Raw genomic sequence first — 24,350 nt, forward strand, 5'->3', positions numbered from 1 at the left:
TGAGACATTGGGTAGTATGGCAGATATAATAAAGACCATGAACACTGACCTTTAAGAAGTGTATCTTTTAGTGGGGAAGTTAGAACTATATCCAACTAATCTGCTATGTAGGTGGCGTACAAATCCCAACAGGTCCACAGTCTGCCTGTGGGCTCAGAGGAGGGAGCGGTATACAGGACCATTAGGGGAGAGACAGCCTCTCCGGGAGCTGGGTTTAGATTTTAGGAGAAAAAGAGAATTGGGGAAGACACAGCAACGAAAGGGCCTGGGGAATTTTAAGGAATTTTGGAGTTTATCTTTTAGGTTGTTGAGGGGCCTTTGAAGGTTTTGAGCTTTGGAGGTACATAGTCAGCTATAATCTAGTGTTATTGCTGTCATAGCAAGTGGTACGGAGGGTAGAGAATTGCAAATTAGGGCTAATTTTGGTCCCTGATATCAAAGACAAATGGAAAGCCAGATTTTAGTGAGAATTTTCTATAGACCAGGGACAGCATCTTACATCCACCACCCTGTACACTGTTCCTATTAAGCAAGTCTTAGTGGCTTCATTTCACAGCTGAGGAACTGGGGGGTGGGAGGGGGAGGACGGTATTCAAGGTGCTGTTGTCACACAACAGTCAGGTCACAGCTTGGGCACTCAGCCATGCCTGCCTTCTCAGAAGGGCTCTCTTATCCCTGCACGTGCGTTAGAACTAACATGTCCATTTTGTTGGGGCAACCTGGTTTGTGGGGAATTGACCAAGTCTACCTGTGGTTCCAAAGCATTTTAGGCACCTTGATGTTTTTCAAGGGATCGTTTTAAAAACGTATTTTTGAGGCGATTCCGTGTTCAGTTAATCCTATAAAGGATTTCTAGACTTTCTAGGACTTCTAGAAACAGGCCTTGGAATCCGAGCACCGGAGTTTGAATCCTGCCTACCACCTCTTAGTGTGATGACCTGAACAAAACAAAAAGGATTCATTCTGCTTTAGACTTCAGACTTCTAAAAGTGTGAATTGAACTTCTAACTGGAAGCATTTTGGAAGCTGAGCAGGAAAGGGATCTGGCAACTAGCCAAAAAAAATGGGAGCAGAAACTAACAGAAAAATCAGATATAGGTCTGAGCCTTTGGAGTACATTACAGACCATGTGGGGTGAATGCTGAAGACAGGCAAAGTCAAGACGAGAATTAATGTGGGATATCCCTTAGGGGAGGATTTGTGACAAATGCACTTTATTCAGAGTAAGAGCAAAAACACAAGCACAGCTCGTGCCATGTAAAGAAAACAACCTAAAGGGAGCAGAGGTGAGATGGAACTCAGGACCAGCTTATGGAGATGCTGGAATGCACGTTGAGGCAGGGTGTGAACTGGGTCTCTTTAAGGCTAGAGAACTGCCTTAGGTTCGTAGGCTCCCTTCCCCCCTCTTACTATCCACCTGTCCCTGCAGGCATTTTAAGCGTGCAACTCCTGGTCTGGAAGTCAGGTCTGTTGATTCTGGTTTAACTGTTCTTTCTGCTACCCAACCTGGTTTCCCTGAAAAGGAGGGAAATTCCCAGTACCTGATAAGGTGTTGGACCCGAGTTAATGGCACAATTAAAAATTTTTAAGTTCATTGATAATCCCACCCTGTAAGATTTCTTTGGAAATACAGGCCGTTTTGGAAAGAGAACTTGTTGACCTGGCCAACAGGTCTCCTTTGTGCTGATTTCCCAGCACTGTGCCCTGTCTTGGTTCATTTCACCCTCTCCTGAGACAGTCTCTGTCTATTCTCCTAGAAAGCGGTGGCATTGTTAGGAACCTTTAGATACTGGAGGAGGCGGAGACCGATGGAAGGGAAAGGTTACCTTTTTAGTAGTTCTGGAGAACGCGTGGAACCGAAGCTGCTGTTTTTGGAGAAAGCAAGCAGAGGTTGAAGAGGTTCTGGTGTAGAAGCTTTGGCTCGGGGATACGAAGGCAAAGAAAGGATCAATTTAAAATCTCAAATGAGATATGTAGTACTTAGGGGCGCCTGGGTGGCGCAGTGGGTTAAGCGTCCGACTTCAGCCAGGTCACGATCTCGCGGTCCGTGAGTTCGAGCCCCGCGTCGGGCTCTGGGCTGACGGCTCAGAGCCTGGAGCCTGTTTCCAACTCTGTGTCTCCCTCTCTCTCTGCCCCTCCCCCGTTCATGCTCTGTCTCTCTCTGTCCCAAAAATAAATAAACGTTGAGATATGTAGTACTTAAATGAGATCTTAAAATAAATATCCTAGGGGCGCCTGGGTGGCGCAGTCGGTTAAGCGTCCGACTTCAGCCAGGTCACGATCTCGCGGTCCGGGAGTTCGAGCCCCGCGTCGGGCTCTGGGCTGATGGCTCAGAGCCTGGAGCCTGTTTCTGATTCTGTCTCCCTCTCTCTCTGCCCCTCCCCCGTTCATGCTCTGTCTCTCTCTGTCCCAAAAATAAATAAACGTTGAAAAAAAAATTTTTTTTTTTAAATAAATAAAAATAAATAAATAAATATCCTGGAGTTAGTTGGAATTCTCTAAGAGGTCTGCGTAGAGGAAGACGGGAGTCCTTGAGTTGTTACAAAGTGGAGAAGAAACATTGCATCATCTGCTGTCCTGAAGAATTGTTTTATAACCATTACTGACACAGTGGCATTAATAAGCAAATCCTCTTATCTCCGCGTCTTCTCACATTTTGCTGTAAAGGAAACTAGCTGTCTTGGAAGGATTCTCCCTCCGCCTACCACAGAGCCTGAGAAAAATGTGGCCAGCTGATTACATAATAGGGCCCTCTCTGTGTTAACTATTGTCCCATAAACCTGCAGAACTGTTTATATACCATGTTGCTCCGTCTACCCCAAGGAGCATCAAAACATCACAAAAATCACCGTTCTTGTTTTGATTAGGTTAATTAACAAGCAGTGAGCATAATTAAACACCTTGGCATTTAACCTTGAGCTCCTATTTATTATACGAGACCTTGGCACGGAGGACCTGCCCCTCTTCACTCCTACTTCCTGCTGGAAAACTTCTTAAATTGACATGTTTTAGAAACAGGTACAAATGATAAGAGGTTCAATGTTCAAATGTCTGTTCGTTAAATTCTTTTGAGTGTTGACATAATCTTCATAAGCCATGTGAATTTCTGTCATGGTAAAGCTATAACATTTGGTTTCTCTAATTTTAAAGTAATTTGCTTAATTTAATTTGGGGGGGAGGGCACTAGAATTTTTTAAAATGTTATTTTCAGTAGATAATTGTAGGTTCTCATGCAGTTGTTAGAAGTAACACAAAGAGATCCTACATACTCCTTTTTTCTTTCTTTTTTTTTTTTTAGAGTGTGTGTGTGCAAGTGGAGGAATGGCAGAGAGAGAGAGAGAGAGAGAGAGAGAGAGAGAGAGAGAGAATCTTAAGCAGGCTCCATGGCCCATCGCAGAGCCCAATGTAGGGCTCGATCTTACAACCTTGAGATCATGACCTGAGCTGAAATCAAGAGTCAGACAGTAACTGACTGAGCCCCCAGGTGCCCCTGCATACTCTTTATCCAATTTGTCCTAGTGGTAACACCTTATAAAAACTACAGTATAGTATCACAACCAAGATGTTAACATTGAGACAATCCATCACACTTACTCAGATATCTCCAGTTTTACATGTAATTTATATATTTTGTCCTGTGCAGTTTTAATCACGCGTATGTTTGGGTATCCACAACCACAGCCAAGCTACGAGACACTTTCATCCTCACAAAGATCCTTTGTGTTACCTTTGTTTAACCACAGGACATCCCTTAAGTCCCTGTAACTTAGTGGTTCTGTTTTCCATCTGTATACTTGTATCATTTCAAGAATGTTAGATAAATGAAATCATCGATTTATAACCTTTGGGATTGGCTTTTTGCATTCAGCATAATAGTCCTGAGATTCGAACAGGTTATTGCCAAGCTGTTGTCGACATGGAGAGCTTGCTTCTTTCATTGCTGAGCGATATTCCATTTTTCCAGACTGAAAAACTTTTCCTCTGCCCTCTTGGGTTCTGTAGCTGGAGTCTGGAAATTAAACTGACAGAAGACATTAACTCAAGGAAAAGGTTTATTTCGTATGAGTAGGGGAGCCAACAGAAGAACTAGCTGGCTCTTTCAAAGGTTAGTTAAAGGTTTCATATCTTAGGGAAAAGGAAAGGAGCAGAAACTGATCCTAAGAGAAAAACAAATAGGGTTCTTTTAGGAAAGACAGATGAGTTTTTAGGAGAACAGACAAGAGATAAGAAAGTTGGTGATGATATTTGTCTCTACAAGTATTGGTGGTCTTTCCATAAAACTCCCCCAAGAGAGGATTTCTGGCACCCTCCTTTCCCCAAAGTTACTGCTTTGAGCCAGATCAGGGAACCTCCAAGAAGACTTTTTCCTGCATTTGTTGAATCTCAGATGTCTTCAGATTAAAACAATCTTTCTGCCAGCCCTGGGGACCCATGCCATGAGCGGTATACCATTGGGTGCTTAACCAATCATCCAATGGAAGACGTGGTTGTTTCCAGTTGACTATTATGAATAAAGCTGCTGTATACATTGGTGTGCAGGTTTTTGTTTGAACTTAAATGTTCATTTCTTTAAAAAAAATTTTTTTTTTAAACATTTATTTATTTTTGAGAGACAGACAGAGTATGAGCAGGGGAGGGGGAGAGAGAGAGGGAGACACCAGAATTCAAAGCAGGCTCCAGGCTCCAAGCCATCAGCACAGAGCCCGACACGGGGCTGGAACTCACAAACTGCGAGATCATGACCTGGGCCGAAGTCCAGGAGCCCACCCAGGTGCCCCCTTAAATGTTCATGTCTTAAGTAAATAGTGAAGAACACAGTTGTGGTAATTGCATGATCGGAAAAAACTTGCTGAACAGGTTTCCAGAGTGGCTGTGTCATTTCACGTTCCTAACAGCAGTGTATGGACATCCAGTTTATCCTCATCCTTACTGTTAGGATGTCCTTGGAACCACAGTAGAGGGGACGGCCATCTTGCCAGTGCAACCCAACGAAAAGCCCCTAGTAGCTTGCCGGAACGAGTTGGAGGTCAACCAATCACCGAGCGACACCACGCCCTGACGCGAAAAAGGCCCACCCAGACCTAAACCTGGAACCGCTGCAGCTTAAAAACCCCACCCTACCACACCTGGGCACGACTTCCCTGACTCCTGTCTCCCTCTCTCCCTCTCTCCCTCTCCCCCTCTCCCAGAGTCACGGAACCTCACCCGAGACCTTAGTTCCCAAATAAAGCCTTTGACCGCTAAAATTTTTTGGCCTCTGACTCCTATCTTTACCCTGCCTTACGCCTGACCCTAACATTTACCATCAGCTGGTATTGTTGTTAGGGTTTTTATTTTAACCATTCTGATTATATCTCACTGTGCTGATGTACTTTTAAAATACTTTTTAGTTCCCAGCAGAATCGGAGAGTGGGATATTCTGGTTTGTTGACAGTTAAAAGATCCTTAGTATTACACATGTTTAATTGTATCATAAAATAATCTTATTTTACCCTTTCTTGATCTGTGAAGTTGAGTCAATGCTGTTAGAAAACCAGAAGCTAGGGGCGCCTGGGTGGCTCCGTCGGTTAAGCTTCCGACTTCGGCTCAGGTCGTGATCTCGCGGTCCGTGAGTTCAAGCCCCGCGTCGGGCTCTGTGCTGACAGCTCAGAGCCTGGAGCCTGTTTCGGATTCTGTGTCTCCCTCTCTCTCTGACCCTCCCCCGTTCATGCTCTGTCTCTCTCTGTCTCAAAAATAAACGTTAAAAAAAAAATTTAAAAAAAGAAAGAAAAGAAAACCAGAGGCTAAAAATGATGTCGCTTAGGTTAAGGGCCACACAGCAGTAAGCCAAGACTTAATACCTAACTTAACTGCAGTTTTCAACACCCCCCACACACCCCCACTCCCCCCACCAGCCAACCAGGAATGTAGCCTTTAACAGGTCAACTTGGAATTTCTTGGTCCAACTAAGAAATTTATTGATAGACCCTTTCAGCTCCCCTTAGGAGGGAGGGCAGCCTTGCCTAAACAGTACATTCCTTGTTAATAAATTACTTCTTTTCTTTTTAAATGCTTTCTCTGCTTTTATTTATTTTATTTATCCCAGTGGCACTCCCCCTTGCTAGATGGGATGCTTGCCTAATTCATGAATCATTGAATGAAGCCAGTTAGATATTTAAATTTACTTGGTTAAATTTTTTTAACGCAAAAAGGACAAGAAAGTTACCATCAAAATCTGCTTACCCAGGGTGAGCACCCTAATTATTTAGCTGTAGAATTACTACATGATTTTAATGGACTTGTATGTCAAAAAGGACTTAGTGAGTACCTGGCTGGCTCAGTCACTAGAGAGTGCCACTTTTTTTTTTTTTTAATGATCGTTGGTTTGTTTGTTTTGAGAGGGAGAAAGACAGAGCATGAGTAGGGGAGGGGCAGAGAGAGAGGGAGACAAAGGATCCAAAGCAGGCTCCAAGCTCTGAGCTGTGAGCACAGACCCTGACGCAGTGACCTGTGAGGGAGGTCGAGAAGTGGGCTGGATGAGGATGGGGCATCGTTCAAAAGCTTTTTTGAACCTTGTTATTGTTCAACACAAAAAACTGTTTAAAGCCAAACACATTGGGGGCAGACGTGGCAGGGAGAGCAGGGATGTTCATTCGTGGATCATTACCATAGACAAGTGAGTGGTTAGGCTTTTGAAAGGTTGCATTAAGAGGAGTTGAGTTTTTACTTTCCAAGTCATGCATGTTAAACCAGATTCCAGCTACACATGAGAATCATCTGGGAGAGCTTTCTAGAAATACAGAAGCCCAAGTTTCATCTTGAGCCCGTTGAATCAGTCTTCATTGGTATGGCTCTCTCTTTTTTTTGCTATCTCAGGGGCAACTCGACCCTAGTGGAGTTGGTGAATGTTCCCAGAATTGACCAGTTTCTTTAGTTTAATTACGTGCAACTATATTTGACAAGTTCCCAAGAAAGCCATAAAGTTGTTCTGCAGTATGATTTATCTAAAACCGAACGTAGCATTTTAAAGGCAAGCCTACTTCAAAAATCCAGAGCGTACATGGATTACACATCACATACTTTAAAAAGTCGTAACATTAACATTTCATCAGTAAATATTTCTAATACACAAGAAAGTGCAGGAAAACTGGCACCCATATGCCCACAACCCACTTTTCCTATAGTTTTGGAGGTTTGTTTATCTGTTTAAAAGTTTATTTTGGGGGTGCCTGGGTGGCTCAGTCGGTTCAGCATCCTTCTTTGGCTCAGGTCATGATATCGCAGTTTGTGAGTTCGAGCCCCTCTCTGTGGTGACAGCTCGGAGCCTGGAGCCTGCTTCAGATTCTGTGTCTCCCTCGCTCTCTGCCCCTCCCCCACTCACGCTCTATGTCTCTCAAAAAATAAACATTAAAAAAAATTTTTTTAATAAATGTTTATCTTTGAGGGGGAAGTATAGGGGCAGGGGCGGAGGGTGGGGAGGACAGAGGATCTGAAGCAGGCTCTATGCTGACAGCAGACGGCCCCACACAGGGCTCGAACTCACAAACTGTGAGATCATGACCTGATCCAAAGTCAGCTGGTTAACCGACTGAGCCACCCATTTGTTTTTTCAAGAAGTGAAACAAACATTTGACAAAAACGGTGCCATTTCCACCTTCTCCACAGAGGGAACATAATCCTGACGCTGATGTGTATGCGTCTTGTTCATGTTTTTAAAACTTTTACTGCATCCGTGTGTTTCCATGAGAATATATACTATCATTTGGTGTGTTTTTAGAGTATACATAAATGCTATCATCCCAAACAAATCCTTTTTGCAAATTGCTTTTTTAACTCACTATGATATTTCCAAGATTTATCCATGTTGCTATATGTAGCTCCCTAGTTCATTTTAACTGCTGTAAGCTATCCCATTGAATTATAGAGGAGGAGAAAATATTTTTCACTCTACCCTTATAGGTTCTTGGCTGAGATCCCTGTGTAATAAAAGACAGGTTAACAGGGAAAGACAAGCAAAGAAACAAATTTAATAACTTGGATACCTTCTGTATAAATGGGAGACACCCAGGGAGACTGAGTAACCCCGAAATGGCCCAAGCCACCATCACTTTAAATACTGTTACCAGCTAAATACAAAAGTGGGAGGGAGGGACGTGCAGTTGTGGGAGGTTGCCAGGAAAAGCACCAGTTAACAAGAGTGGGGCAGTTATGCAGATTTAAGCCCTCCCCTTTTCCCTGCATAAGTTTCTAGGGACTTAGTCATCCCACTCTTCCTGGTACAGAGAGGAAGACACCCTTTCACTTGAAGATCTCCCTTTTAATGTAGCCAAATGTCTCGTACAAAAGGGTTTTGTCTACTCAGTTTTGAGACATTCTCTTAGGTCTGCTATTTCTGAAAAAGAGCCAGCTCAGGGGGGCGCCTGGGTGGTCAGCCGGTTGGGCGTCTGACTTCGGCTCAGGTCGTGATCTAGGGGTCTGTGAGTTGGAGCCCCGCCTCGGACTCTGTGCTGACAGCTTGCTCAGAGCCTGGATCCTGCTTCGGAATCTGTGTTTCCTCTCTCTCTGCCCCTCCCCTGCTCGTGCTCTGTCTGTCTCTGTTTCTCAATCATAAGTACACATTGAAAAAAAAAAAAAAATAGCCAGCTCAAGATCATCCTTAGGTCAGAGAGGCATATTTTGTGATGGCAAATTCTTTTCCACTTCAGAATCAGTACCCCACAACTTATGCATTCCTTTGTTGACAGATAATTGGATGTTTAATTCTTCACCTTTATAACTGTCACTGCGTTGCTTGCAAGCTTATCCTCATGTGTATGAGCTAACAGGGAATTGCTGGGCCATAATGTGTGTCTTGATCTTTATTGTGATTTCTTATACCTGTTTTTACACTCGACCTACAGAGTTGAAGAGTTTCTTCGCACCCCTCCCCCCACTTTGTTAAAGAAAAATTATTCATGACCCTTGTTAAAGATGATGAAGAAGACTTTATCCAAGAAGGGACTACCGCAGGGGCGCCTGGGTGGCTCAGTCGGTCAAGCATTTGACTTCAGCTCTGGTCATGATCTCACAGTTTCCTGAATTCAGGCCCTGCCTCAGGCTGTCTGCTGTCAGCACAGAGCCCGCTTTGGATCCTGTCTCCCTCTCTGTCTTCCCCTCTCCGACTTTGTCTCTCTCTCAACAATAAATAAAAACATTAAGAAATAATTTCAGAATAAAAAAGGGCCTACATTGGATTTTGCGGTAGGGAGGGGAGATCAAGCCCAGTTCCAAATACAGCAAGGACAAGTACAGTGGGAGTCAGCAGATGCAAAATCACTAAGAAACATTACAGGCAAGTGGGATTCTTTTGTGGGGGCAAGGGGGCAGACCACCCAAGGTGGGCCACTTTGGCATGAACGCTAGTGTGAGTTAAAAGCAACCAAAACCTGGAGGGTTCAGGCAAAGCTCTATACTTCCCCCCTACCTGCCTGCTTATACCAAGAAGAAAGCTATTCACGGAGATTCCTCTTCACCTAAGAAACTCACCTGCATGATTGGGTGACCTCCAGACATCTTTCCCCTTCCTGCTTATGGCCTTGTCCCTTCTGTACGCTCAGATGTCTACCCCGTCCTTAGCTCATAAAAGCATCACGTCGCCTGACTGTCTTTGGAATTTCCAGGTCTTTGTGGATTCAACTGGACTTTCTCCTGTTAATCCTTCCCATCTCAGTTTGATTCTTAGTCCAGCTAGAAGGACCATGAAGGTTAGAAGAAATGCTGCCTCCCTGACACTTGGTAGAGTCACACTCACCAGCCAGCGAGGATTCTTGCTGGAGGCATGCTGTAGTGATCAGATACCGAGGGTGGGTGTTTTCACTAACCTGACCCGGCAGGATTCTTGCTAAAACTGGACTCAGCGGACCAAGGACAGCGCCCAAGGTCAGGGCCTAGTTGGAATGGACTCAGAGGAGCAGACTCATGTTTGGTTAAGGAGAGAGCCTTTGTCAGACTTCCCCAACAAAGTGAGAGAGAAGCTAAAACAGGAGACTGAGGAAAAACTGACCAGAAGGAACGGGAAGACAATGAGAGGGGAGCATTGGGAAGGAGGAGGGTGTGCTCACCTGAACCGAATCTGCTGACAGCAAGGAAGTTGAAGCCTGGAGAGCATAGAGATGTTGGTGGAGGCCCTCCAGGGAGAGGTGCCGGTGAGCGGTGGGGGCACTGAGGACTGAGGAGGCAAGGGCAAGTAGGTAGGGGAAGGGGGGGGGGGGGGATGGTACTCCAGGTGGATTCGAGCAGGGAGAAATGGAAAAATGTGACAAGACAAACATGATGGCTAAGGATCCCGTGAAGGTGGGGAGGGGTGGGATCCAGAGAGAGGTAGGGGGACGGGCCTTTCTTAAGAGGAGGGACAGCATTTACATTGTAAGAGGAAGAAAGGACAGGAGGGGTGGCCCATGCAGGGCCCCGAGTGGATTGGGTGGTGGGAAGTTGAGGTGTTTACTGTTTGTTGGCATTAATTTTTCTGGTAGAAGGTGAGATCGTTGGCTGACGGTGAGGGGCAGAGCTTGTGCGTGTCGAGGGAGGGTGGTGGTGGTGAGAGAATGTCATCGTTTCAGAGAATGGGAAAGGGCCTAAGTGGAGGTAGGTGACTATGAATTTAGTTTTGGATGAGGCCACACGTGTGTCTGTGTCCTCTGTGCCCTGGATGCCAGTGCAGAGAGGTAGCTCGCTGGAGCCATTCTTGGCTCGAGTTGTGATGGGAAGTGCAGTGCAGTAGATTGGGGAAGAAGTGGATGACGAGAAGTGGGGAAGAAGAGGTGCATCACGAGGAATTTGGGGGTGATGCAACCACTGTATGGCGAGCGGCAGTGGTGAGCACAGAGCTCTGTGCATCTGGCCAAACCCAGTGAACTGTATACTACAAAAAGTACATTTTACCAGGGGCACCTGGGTGGCTCAGTTGGTTAAGCGTTCGACTTTGGCTCAGGTCCTGATCTCGCAGTCTAGGAGTTTGAGCCCTACATCGAGCTCAGAGCCTGGGGCCTGCTTCAGATTCTGTGTCTCCCTCTCTGCCCCTCCCCTGCTCACACTCTGTCTCTCAAAAATGAATAAATGTTAGAAAAAAAATGTTTAAGTACATTTTACCTTATGTATAAAAGAAAAATTGAACCGGGCTCCTGGGAGACTCAGCCGGTTGAATGTCCGACTCTTGATTATCAGCTCAGGTCATGCTCCCAGGCTCGTGGGATCAGGCCCCCTGTCGGGCTCCACACTGAACATGTTGCCTGCTTAAGATTCTCCCTCTCTGCCCTCTCTTTCTCTCCCCCCCCCCCCCAAATAAAAAATAAAGTAAAATTGAACTGGGTATAAGGGGAAGATGGAATGTTGCCGTGGCAAATGTATCTAACGATATTACAAGTTGTGATACTGAGGTTTATAATAAACACATGCCGGGTCTTCCTTCGGGGTTCCTGGCTCATAGCTCCCCAAACCCTGGGAATTTCCTAGGCAAGAAGAGCAAAGAGCATCTTTCATGAAAATAATTGGGATCCTGTTTGCAATTCCTGAAATAGTTTGAGAGCCTTAAAGGTGAAGTGGGTGCCTTGTTACTCATACTGGACCCTCTTCCACGGCACTTGAGTTTCTGTCAATGAGATGACTTCTAGACTGCAGCAAAGGGTGGGGGCTGGGTTCCCCGGGAGCCACTCTCGTGATGAGATGGTTGGGCCTTTCAGTTTCACACCCCCCACCCCCTCCACCAGGCTCCTGGGAGGGAAGAGGGGCTGGAGGTTGAGTTAGTGGCCAATGGCCAGTGATTGAATCAATCTGGTCTACATAATGAAGCTTCCATACAAACCCACTGGAACAGGGCTCGGAGAGCTTTCCGGTCCATGAGCACAGGGAGGTGCTGGGAGACGGGTGCCCGAGTAGAGAACACAGAAAGGTGTGCCCTTTCCCCACACCGTGCCCTGTACATCTCTCTGTGTGGCTGCTCGGGAGTTACGTTCTTTGATAATAAATCAGTAATCCAGTAAGAAAAATGTTCCTCTGAGTTCTGTGAGCTGCTCTAGAAACCTTAATGAACCCAAGGTACTAGGAACCTGCAATCTGTAGCCAGTGAGTCTGAAGCATGGGATGGCCCGGGCTTGCCAACTGCTGCGTGAAGTGGGACGGGAGCCATCTTGTGGGACTTGAGCCCTTGACCTGTGGGGCCTGACACCGTCTCTGGGTTGGGAGAATTGCTTATTTGTGTGGGGAACACCCCCACGTGTTGGAATTGGTCCCAGAATTATTACAGGACAGTCACATCACCCCACACAGGGGGCGGGGAAAAAAGAAGCCGCAGAAACCATGTTTCGATTGCCAAAGACAAAAAGGCCTGTGCGTGAGCACAGATTTGTGTCTCGCAGTGGTCTGGGTTAGCAGTTCTGAAACTGTTGTAAGCGTGTGCTAGGTTTAAGCAAGTAAATCATCCTAGATCTCGAGAGCCAAGTTTCTCACTGTCGGAAAGAAGTTACCACTAAGAAAAGAAAACTGGAATGTGAATTCCGTGGTGCTGGAATGGAATCCAAGCAGGAAAGGGCATGTCTTCTTGCACACATGTGGGAAAAAGAGCTGGGGGCACATTTGGTGGGAACCTCTTAATATAGACATTTAAGGTGCAAAGCCCTCCACGTTGCATTGGAACACTTCCTCGGGAAGAGCCTAAGCGGGGCTTCGCAGGTTCGCAAACTTCTCTCACATGTCCTCCTTTTTACCTTTCACGAATTGTAAAAGCCCGTAGAACTGAAGCACTCTAAAAATGTTGGGAACGATATTTCATTATGCTGGAACACGACGGATATGTTCCATATATGACAGATGTAATGGATTTAGCAACAACAACAACAAAAAAAAAAACCTACCAGAACATTCCACAGTCAAGGGTTCTTCACCTTTTTGTGTGCCATAGATGAAAGGTACACAGCACTATAGTGAAATTTAATAGACCTTTTCTCAAAAGGTTTTAAAATATGTAAAATATACAAGACACAAAGGAAGCCATTTATGAGAAAAGTTATAAAGATATTTTTAATTGTGATACAGTAATACGTATTTCTTAAGATCTGCAGGGCACCTGGGCGGCTCAGTCGGTTAAGCGTCCGACTTCGGCTCAGGTCATGATCTTGTGGTTCGTGAGTTCAAGCCCCGCATCAGGCTCTGTGCTGACAGCTCAGAGCCTGGAGCCTGCTTCACATTCTGTGTCTCCCTCTTCTTTCTGCCCCTTCCCTGCTTATGCTGTGTCTCTCTCTGTCTCAAAAATAAATAAACATTAAAAAATTTTTTTAAAAAAAGATCTGGAAGCAGCTCTGTAGTTTTGAAGTAGTAAGGAGCATCAAGGTATTTGCACCAATTTATTTGATACGAAAATATCTGTAATTTCTTTTGGTGACAGAGCCACAGATAACTTGTAACTTGTTGGCTCCGTTTCATAACTGAAGGAAACGCTTTATTTCCATTAGAGGTTAGTGAGATAAAGATATAATTTCCCCCATGCAAGTTCATGGACTTTATTGTTCCGTCCACAGGAGTCTACAGACCCCAGGTCTGATCATCAGTACTTCTAAGGGCAACAGAACTCTGGTCAGCCGAGTAGGAAACAGATCAGACTCATGTTACGGAAAGTATTTGGCAAGGCATAAATAACTATTATTCCATTCAAGGAGCAATTGCTGCCCTGTACAAAAAAATGTGATGATGTGGTACAATGGGTTATAACTGTGGAAAATCATTTTGATGGAGTGGACACCAAAGCCGCACAGGCTGAGGTCAACACTGAAGGGCAGGGGACAGTCGAAAATCATCATCGAAACCTTGGGCTGTGCAGTTTAAAGGCGAGGCAAGGAAATGTTTCCTTTATTAAAGACTGTCATATTAAAAGGAACTTTTCTTTTTCTGCCAAAAAGGAGAGGTAATAACGTTCAATGCTTTGGTTCCTAAGGCATTCCAATCCCTTAGCACACAGCTACTATATTTTATTATCGCATCTTCCTACGTTTGTATGCCTACTTTGTAAAGGACCTTTGCCTCTGTTGTCTTGTGAATCTAAAATAATTGCTCTGTGTCGAACACTTTGTCGGTAGCAATTTTGAGACTAAAGCGGGTCACGGTTATGTCAGCAGGAAAAAAATGGGTATTATTGTCATACCTGCTGGCTTCTTAAGTTTCTCAGTGGTGGGCTTTCTGTTCAACTCCAGTACAAAGGTGATACATTGACTCAGAGACACAAAGAACTCTGTAGGGGGTCTGGTGAAGTAAATAATCTCTTCCAGAAAGAAGAGAGGTGAGCAATGTGTTGGGGTTTTAAAATGTAACAGGCGAGTTTCATGATCATTTTGTGGAGGAGATTAGTCAGCTCATTCATTCATTCCAACATCTCTGGACGGTCCCATTACAGGACTCGCCCCCCCCCCCCCCCCCCCCCCGCCCGCCCGCCCAACCACTGAGCAAAACATACCCTTCCACCTCCATAATTCCATTCCTTCTCCCAGCCCGTCCCTGGTGCCTGCTGTCACCGATCACGCTCTCTCCTGCTCCTACTTAGCACTCTGCTGCCCTCCTCAAGCCCCTGTGCACCTCCCTTTCTCAACCCCCCTCTCCTTACCCGTGATTCTTCATCTGTGTCATCAGGAAGAAGACACCACCTCATGTGTCCCCCTTCCTTCTTTCTAGTCCAAAGTTTTCCTCTCCCAACTGTGTCTTTTAATAGGAAGAAAACGTTCCGCGCAACTTCGCCCTAAACTATCTGCCTCCTGATTCTGAAAACAAAACAAATGAACTACAAAACTGAACCATATTTTTCTTCCATCTGGCCAATGTGTGTTTCCCCCCCTGAATCTAGAGCAGAGCACATCTGTACTTGGGCACATAATTGCAAAGATTGACCCCTATGTGGGAAAGATTAACAGTGGTTTCAAACACAGTGACTCTTTCTCCTTTTCTCTCTCACTCACTCTCCCGATTTTTACTACCCTTCTTTTTTAATCCTGCAAAACTTGACTTTTTTTTTTTTTTTTTTTTTTTTTTGGCCTGTTCCATGAGCCATATCATGCTCTCCCTTTTGCCCCACACTCTCAGGCAATTGGCAGGTGCTTAGAAAGTTCATTTTTAAATCTCACTGAGTAAAAGGAACACACTAATTCTTTTTTTAAAGCAGCTTAATTGAAGTATAACTTACATACCATAACATTCACTCCTTTAAAGTGTGTAGAGCAACGGGGTGCCTGGCTGGCGCAGTTGGAAGAGCATCTGATGCTGGATCTCGAGGTCATGGGTTCGAACCCCACGTTGGGTATAGAGATTACTAAAAAATAATAAACTTTAAAAAAAAAGGAAAAATAAAGTGTACAACGCAATGATTGTCAGTAAATTTACAGTTACAGAATCATCACCACAATCCAATTTAGAACATTTCCATCACCCCCCAAAAGATCATTGTGCCCTTTCTTATTTTGTTTTTTAAGTAGGCTCTACACCCAGTGTGGGGCTTGAACTCACGACCCTGAGATAAAGAGTCACGCGCTCTACCAGGTAAACCAGCCAGGAGCCCATCATTGTGCCCTTTGTAACCACTGCTCCTTCTCACCCCCCAGCCCTAGGCAGCCACTGCTCTACTTTCTGTCTCTGTGGATTTGCCTTTTCTGGAAATTTCATGTAGATAGAGTCATACGATCTGTGATCTTTTGTGGCTGGCTTCTTTCACTTAGCATGTTTTTACGTTCAGGAAAAGACTGATACCTTATCTGTTTCCCTTGCAATAGAATTCTACAAAATAAAATTGGAAAGGTATGGCAAGTATTTAAAATTAGATGACTTCTTTTTTGTACAAAATTGGAGCAAATCCGTTGTTTAAGCAGAATTGGCACGTTTGAAGGATTTGGGCCACTGCGGCAGGGAGATACACGAATGGCAAGAAAAGCCAGCCTTGCGGGTTAACTCTGTTACTACTGCCACAACCACCTCTGGTAGGACCCCCACTGCTGTGTTCTTAGGGGCCCGAGTAGAAATAGTCATCACTGTTTATTGAGCTCTTACTATATGGCAGCTGCTATGCTAAACCCTTCATGCAGATTGTCTCATGAATCCTCACAAAACCCAACGGACTATTATCTACATTTTGCAGGGAAGGAAACAGCCTCAGAGGTTTTAACTGAGGCTGAAATCACTTGCCCAAGACCACATAGCTGGTAAATACCAGATGCTGGGTTTGAAACTTGTCCAGTCCTTGCAGACTATAGAGCCCATTTTCTTTTTTTTTTTTTTTTTTTTTTTTTTTTTTTTTTTTTTTTAAATTTTTTTTTTTTCAACGTTTATTTATTTTTGGGACAGAGAGAGACAGAGCATGAACGGGGGAGGGGCAGAGAGAGAGGGAGACACAGAATCAGAAACAGGCTCCAGGCTCTGAGCCATCAGCCCAGAGCCTGACGCGGGGCTCGAACTCGCGGACCGCGAGATCGTGACCTGGCTGAAGTCGGACGCTTAACCGACTGCGCCACCCAGGCGCCCCTAGAGCCCATTTTCTTAACCCTTATGCCACATTGTCTCTTACTAATGAGAAACTGACAAAACAAAAGTAGCCTCAGGAATCAAGAGGCTGGCTTCTGCAGCCAGCAGGGCAGGGGACTCTCCTCCCCCACCCCTGGTCTGCTGCCCTGTGCAACCCACCCCACTCGAGAATGTTCTTTGCGCTGGTCACCCAGTAGTGCTTTTGTTTTCAGGTTTCCCCTTTAACAAAGTCCGTGGAATGCAACATTTTAAGAATGAGTTCCACCTACAAAGTTCTGTTTTCTTGAAGGTAAAAGGTAATCATCCGGGAAATTGCTTTAGTTAGAAGAGCTCATCGCTGGTTAAGGACACACACGTTAAACCAACTTGGGTTTTGGGTCCCAAGACTGTGAATTTTAAAATGCGCCAGCTCGCGTTCCCCTTCTTTGGTGACGCAAGAGAGGAGAGTGGGTTATAAAGTCATTCCCGAAGAAACTGATGTTCAGATACTTTTCTTTACCTTGTGTGTGTTCCCTGTTCCACGGGGGGACCGGTCCTACAGCTAAGAAGACATGTCCCAACTTGCCTGTCTTCTTGGAAAACTCCTCCCCGTGTCCTGAAATCTTCCCAGTCAGCAGCTCTGCTCGGTGTAACGGATCATGGGCCATCCTGCGCCCCTCTGCAGATGTTTACAGAGGAGGAGATGATGATTAAGAACACAGGTGAGTAGACGGCTCACTCACTTTCACCTCCGGACCCCTCTGGTCACCAGTTGGGTCCCTGGTGTGAAATTCCGTGATGTGCCTGGGGGATGTGTGCACCTCAGTTTGTGAATGCAATTTTTTCCCCATGAATTTAAAACTTTTTTTTGAAAACAGTGAAACCTGCTATATTAAGTAGAATAAAGACGTTATCAGTATTGTTTTTTTTCCCCTACAGTTAAAAAATTTGCCCAGGAACAGATTGCTCCTCTGGTTTCAACGATGGATGAAAATTCAAAAATGGAGGAATCAGTAATACAAGGATTATTTCAGCAAGGGGTACATACTTTGTAATTCTTCCCATTTCAAACTTTAAAAATACTGTACTTTCCGGCATTCAAATGTAGGCATGCTTTTAAATTTAGGGACTTTAATGATGGCATAACGAAGTCTTCATTTCCTAGTCAGGATTATCTGTGTTCTCATTCATTCATCCATTTATTTTTAAATGTTTATTTATTAGAGAGCATGATTGGAGAAGGAGAGGAGAGAGAGGGAGAGAGAGAATCCCAAGCAGGCCGCACACTGTCAGCACACAGAGAGCCCGACGCGGGGCCCGATCTCATGACCGTGACACAATCGTGACCTGAGCCGCAATCCAGAGTCGGATGCTTAACCGACTGAGCCATCTAGGCGCCCCTGTATGTTCTCTTTTAGATTGAGGTCCTAGTTAAAGATTTTCTTTTAATTGATTTAACATTTGAAATTGGAAATCCTGTACTTCTTAAGTAAAGGGCTTAGAAGCAAGTGAGAGTGATTTCTTTGGACCTGTGGTACTCAACTAGAGGCCGTTTTGTCCCTCAAGAGATATTTGGCAGGGTCTGGAGACGTTTTTGGTTGCCACAGCTAGGGGTGCCACTGACAACTGGTGGGATAGAGGCCAGGGATGCTGCTAAACATCGTACTGTGTACAGGACAGCTGCGTGACAAAGAATCATCCAGCTCGGTAATGCCCAAGATTAAGAAGCCAACTTTAGTTAGTGAAACTTCATAGTCAAGTGTATATTCTACCTGAGTCCCTCTGTCTGTACATGGTAAACTTAGAAGTTCAGGTGATATCTGAATTCCACATTAACCAGGGAAACCGATTTCCAGATTTCAAGTCACGTAGTCCTTTGATGGAAGCCCAGGATACAGAGCAGATAAAAGTAGAATTGTTTTGGGGCGCCTGGGTGGCTCAGTCAGCTGAGCTTCTGACTTCAGCTCAGGTCATGATCTCGTAGTTTGTGAGTTCAAGCCCTGTGTCGGGCTCTGTGCTGACAGCTCAGAGCCTGGAGCCTGCTTCGGGTTCTGTGTCTCCCTCTCGCTCTCTGCCCCTCCCCCACTCACGCTCCATCTCTGTCTCTCTCTCAAAAATGAATAAACTTGATGGGCGCCTGGGTGGCGCAGTCGGTTAAGCGTCCGACTTCAGCCAGGTCACGATCTCGCGGTCCGTGAGTTCGAGCCCCGCGTCGGGCTCTGGGCTGATGGCTCGGAGCCTGGAGCCTGTTTCCGATTCTGTGTCTCCCTCTCTCTCTGCCCCTCCCCCGTTCATGCTCTGTCTCTCTCTGTCCCAAAAGTAAATAAACGTTGGGGGGAAAAAAAAAAAAGAGAGACCAGCTTTTTAATATCATACATAGTAGTGATTTTTCCACCTTTCTTTAAAGCAGTGAAACGTCTGGGAAAATGGAATCTTCTCTGGAGTCCCAGCGGGTCAGATAGCATCCGTGAATCCAGTTTTTTGGGCAGGCTTCGTCTCCACTGTCTGCAGAACCTCTAAGCTGCTCTGAGGAGTCTTACTTAGTGTTTGCTCCACAGTTTGGACTCCGCTCTCCCCACCAGAGAGTTCTCGCTGGCTGGGTTCGCTGCGGCCCCAAGGCCTGCTCTTCCTTAGGTGGAGCGCCACCTGGAGGCTCTGCTTGGCTGCACACATCCTGCACAGGCCATTCTCAGCCTCCTCTCGTCCCCGTGCTGTGGTCACCTGCCATAATAGCTGACAAGTACGGTATTTCCAGTACTTGTAGGGAAATACTTTACAGTAGGGAAAATCGGTGCCTTTTTTGGAGAAGCAGTGTCTCTGACAGCTCTAAGGTATCACAACCAGATGAGTTATCACGCCTTCCTCAGACTTCAGGCACGCCCGAATCCTTCAGTTTTCCCTGGTAGAACATCATTTGAGTTCTCACCGTCTCAGTCTCCCCCCTTTGTGCTTCCACCTGCCCATCCGCTAAGCTTCCCATCAGCTTAACCATAGCAGTCGGAACCCAGACTGCACCATGCTGCAGCATTCCGGAAGTGTCTGCGCAGAATGGAAAGGAGCAGTGTTATCCTTTTACCTGTGAACAGCTCTGGGTCTTGATTTACACGTACACACATTCTCTTTCTGAAACGAGAATACTTAGAAGTAGGGGACTGGGGACATTTCATGTTCCAGACTTAGGAGTAGCTGCTGAACAGTCAGATGGTCACTGGAAAGCCTTGGCCAGAATCTGGTCATGTTCACCAGGCTCCTCTGCCTTGTCTGTTGTGGTTCAGGAAGAGACCACCAGATGTCCACTAGCCGTCCGGACTTGCCACAGTGCCCCCAGGAGGAATGGTCATTCAGTCATTATCTTGGCTGAATGAGTCAAGGTGGAGGCGGCTGACCAGAAGAGATTGTGACCCACTGCCTTCCTCCGTTAGTGTGCGAGACTTTCTCATTATTCCATTCCATTCCATTGGAAATGCTTCAGAGCATTTCACCAATTTTTGTGTTTTAGATTCCATAAGGAAGCAAATGATAGTTCTAGTGTATAACTACATCCTTTTCAAATGTATATAGTTACATATAGTTTTATAGTTTTTGTAACTTACAACGTAGTGAAGTAGCCATACCAAAGTAAAATGAAATATGTGATTTTAAAATTAGGAACTTATATAGTTAAACTTTGGTTTTGAACTTGTTCTTGCAAGAAACTTTCCCATATAGAAACTAACTTTCTTAATCTGTTTCTTTGTTCTTCCTTTAGTTGATGGGTATTGAAGTTGAAACAAAATATGGAGGAACAGGAGCTTCCTTTTTTTCCTCTATCCTAGCGATAGAGGAATTAGCCAAAGTTGATGCATCTGTGGCTTTGGTGTGTGACCTCCAGAACACCGTCATTAACAATCTGATTAGAAAACATGGAACAGAAGAACAAAAGGCTACCTATTTGACCGAGCTTGCGACAGAGAAAGTGAGTTGATAGTTGTTGAAATGAATCTGATCTCTTCCAAAGTTAGGACATCTTCAGCTGCAATGTTGACTCCTATCCAAGACCACAGCGCAGCACCATTCGTCAGTCAAGCAGTGCTCCATAAATTAATGCTATTAGAAAAATCTATTCTACCTCTCATTTCTGCTCAGCAATTCAGAGAATAATCATCACAGAAAAAAAAATTTTTTTTTTGGCCCCAATTATATTTTCGTAATACCTTTGTTGGTAGTTTCATTTACGGTGAGATGTCTAGAAAACTGCAGTTATTAGAACCAATTTCATTCAATTTAACATTGAATATACATGCTTAAGTCTTTAAATCTGTCTTCGACAAATAGTAGGGTATATTTTATGTTTAAAAAAAATTTTTTTAGTGTTCATTTACTTCTGAGAGAGAGAGGGACAGAGCGTGAGTGGGGGAGGAGCAGAGAGAGGGAGACACAGAATCGGAAGCAGGCTCCAGGCTCTGAGCTGTCAGCATAGAGCCCGACACAGGGCTCAAACCCGGAGCCATGAGATCATGACCTGAGCTGGAGTCCCAACACTCAACTGACTGAGCCACCTAGGCACCCAGTAAGGTGTATTTTAGAAAATAATCACGTGAAGATACCATTATTATTTTGATAAGTACAGGCTTTTAAAAGTGGCTAAAGCTTTCGTTGACAAATGTTTGCTTTACCGTATTTGTTATACTGAATACGTATACGGTTATTAACTTGGAATTTTTTTTTGCTTGCATATGTAGATAGGAAGTTTCTGCCTTTCAGAGGCTGGAGCAGGTAGCGATGCATTTGCTTTGAAGACCAGAGCTGATAAAAAGGGAAATTATTATGTCATCAATGGGTCAAAGATGTGGATCACCAATGCTGAGTATGCGGGGCTCTTCCTGGTGATGGCAAACATAAATTCTGACCTTGTAAGTTTGGAAGCAAAATTGCTTCCCTCCCCCGCCCCACCTTTTCTCTTTCTATCTCTTGCCTGCGTGCATTTCCTTTTTACAACTTTGTCTGAAATCCTTCCTTCTCCTCAGGACTAAAATGTTAGGACAATTGATTTCTTTTCATCCTCTTATTTACTGATCTTCCTGAATAAATACAGTTGATGTGATTATTACTTACATGGAGGACTATTTATTAATTGCCACCTAGTATGTTACATAGGAAGCTAATCTTCCATTCTGTAGGATTCCAGAGTTTCTATTTAATGATGAATGTAAGTACTGACTTAGTACATTTGTTTTTAAGAATATTTTGTGTAGTTAGAAAGTCAATACATTTTATCTTTTGTTCTTTCTCTGACCTAACAATCGAATTAAATTTTGAAACTTTAAAGTATTTAATAAAATTAAATTTAAAACATGGAAATTCTCGTGATCACACAATACCTTAGCATATCTTAATTTTACTAGCCATAATGGCTTTTGGAAAAGTCAAAGAACCTGTAGCATTCTTAACTCTGAATCTCCTGCTTTCCAGAACTTCTTGTGTCCTAATGCACATGTTGTAATTCTGAGTCCATTAATATTTAAAAAAAAATTTTTAATGATAATTTATTTTGAGAGAGCCAGAAAGAGAGAGAGAGAAAGAACACAAGTGGAGGAAGGGCAGAGATAGAGGGAAAGAGACAATCCCAAGTAGGCTCTGTGCAGTCAGGCCAACGCAGGGCTCGATCCCACGAACCATGAGATCATGACCTGAGCCAAAACCAAGAGTCAGATGCATAACCAGCTGAGCCACCCAGCTGCCCCTGAGCCCATTACTATTTAATGCTAAAGTTCAGTTTTAATTTTCTGGTAACTTTCAACTGTTGGAAACAAGGGATCTTCCCAGTTCGAGTGTGGCAATAACATTTTTTATTTGCATTTTAAATCTTTTTCAGGGGTATAAAGGAATTACCTGCTTCTTAGTAGATCGCGATACTGAAGGCCTTCACGTAGGGAAAGCAGAAAACAAAATGGGGTTGAGAGCTTCTTCCACCTGCCCATTAACGTTTGAAAACGTCAAGGTGGGTGTCTTAGAATTTCCAGTGAAAGACTGGTGTGAAATAATAAGCTTTGCACGGAATGATCGATGTGCAAGAAAAGTGTCACAATGTTGAGTGTGCGTAGGAGAGTATTTTGTAAAACTGGGATGATGTTCTTAGGTGAGACTGCGACTAAATGTACTTATTTTTTAAATAAGTATTTTTATTTTTTTTAAGTTTATTTATTTATTTTGAGGGAGAGAGTGTGCATGCAAGCGAGTGGGGGAGGGGCAGAGAGAGAGGGAGAGAGAGAATCCCCAGCAGGCTCCACACTGGCAGTGCAGAGCCTGACGTGGGGCTGGAACCCATGAACCATGAGATCATGACCTGAGCCGAAACAGGAGTTGGACGCTTAACCAACTGAGCCACTGGGGCGCCCCCTAAATGTACTTTTCACAAGAGTTTAGGCAAAGGATGGAAGCTTCTCCCCAGCAGCTGGCCTCAGAGCCAATGCTGAAGATTAATCCCATTTATCCTTAAAACAAATTTTTGTTGTTGTTGTTTACTTATTTTTGAGAGAGAGAGTACGCGTGCACACAGAAGAGGGGCAGAGAGGGAGAGAGAGAATCCAAAGCAGGCTCCTCGCTGCTTATACTCACGAACTGTGAGATCATGACCTGAGCTGAGGTCGGATACTTAACCGCCTGAGCCCCCAGGTGTCCCCCCACCCACCCATTTATACTTTTTAGTTTATATGCTTGTGAGCCATTTATACTTTATAAACTTGCATTCCGAGACAGGTGTGTGGTGTTGGATATACTAAAGGCCACAAGGTGGGGATGTTACTCAGCGAGCCTGGGAACCGACCTGGCATCGCCCCACCATTGAGTGGAATCTGTTCGAACCGAGGAAGAGAAGATGGCCAGAATGCTTAGTTAGAACTTGACTCAGGTGGAACAGGTTGTGACGGGTTTTTTACCACTCCTATTGCAACTCGGTTTTTCTGTTCATGAGTGAGCATGTGTTGTGTGTGCCCACGGGGTGACTGTACAGATAGATGTTTCAGCCTCACTAATTCCCCCGGACTGGCTTCTTTCCCGCTTGCCCTTTCTTCCTCTGTTCTGCCCACTTCCTCCCCCAGGGTTATAAAGCTAAGTGTCTTGTTTTATTGTTCCTAGTCTAGATTTTTTTTTTTTAATGATGAATAAACACTTTATTTCTTCTCTCCTTTTCGCCCTCCCTGGGATACACATGTATCTGTGTGCACACAACCTCAGTTGATTTTTATGGGAATAGTAGTCTTGGCAGAAGAAAGGTTTCACACCCTTGATTTAGGAAACCACTTGCCTATTTTCTGTAATCTCTAAAATGTTGTATCTCATCCTATAGCATACAGATAAAAATCCCAAATCTCATTTGGGATTGAGGAATCGTATGAGAGAGATTACCCTTTCTCTAGACCCATTCATTTGTTTCACACACGCCTGGGCTAGACGCTAGAGGACGCAGTAGCAAACAGCACAGACCTGAGTCCTGTGTCTCCCAGAGCCCGTGTGTGGGAAGCGGTGCAGAGGGAGAGATGGGTGTAGCTGACAATTTCCTTGGAATTTGCTAAGTCCTGGGCTGGAGTCCTATGACGCGAATTGGGAGTATTGTGCATGTAAAACTATATAATCAAAATGAACTCTGTAAAATTAAATGGAGAAATAACTACATTTTTCCCTTCAGGTTCCAGAAACCAACATCCTGGGACAAATTGGACACGGCTATAAGTATGCCATAGGGAGTCTTAATGAAGGCAGAATAGGAATTGCTGCACAGGTTAGTCACATTGTGGCCATTTCGTTTGACTCTTGCACAGTGTGGGTCAATTAAAACGTAGAAAGAAAAACAATGCAGTAAAACTGATGAATATTTGGAAGCATGT

The 24,350-nt window shown here is 44.6% G+C and overlaps 1 protein-coding gene across 1 annotated transcript in view; it reads left to right on the forward strand.

The window, feature by feature from the left end:
- The window catches only part of ACADSB (acyl-CoA dehydrogenase short/branched chain), a 37,750-nt gene that overhangs the window by 1,912 nt on the left and 11,488 nt on the right, over nt 1-24,350 (forward strand). The window contains exons 2-7 of the mRNA XM_047824322.1: nt 17,048-17,207; nt 17,425-17,525; nt 20,234-20,440; nt 21,207-21,377; nt 22,340-22,465; nt 24,152-24,244. Of these exons, the coding sequence (XP_047680278.1) occupies nt 17,048-17,207; nt 17,425-17,525; nt 20,234-20,440; nt 21,207-21,377; nt 22,340-22,465; nt 24,152-24,244 (858 nt within the window). The remainder of the gene's footprint in view (nt 1-17,047; nt 17,208-17,424; nt 17,526-20,233; nt 20,441-21,206; nt 21,378-22,339; nt 22,466-24,151; nt 24,245-24,350) is intronic.

This window comes from Prionailurus viverrinus, chromosome D2, assembly GCF_022837055.1.
Source record: "Prionailurus viverrinus isolate Anna chromosome D2, UM_Priviv_1.0, whole genome shotgun sequence".
In the NCBI taxonomy this organism is placed as follows: Eukaryota; Metazoa; Chordata; class Mammalia; order Carnivora; family Felidae; genus Prionailurus; species Prionailurus viverrinus.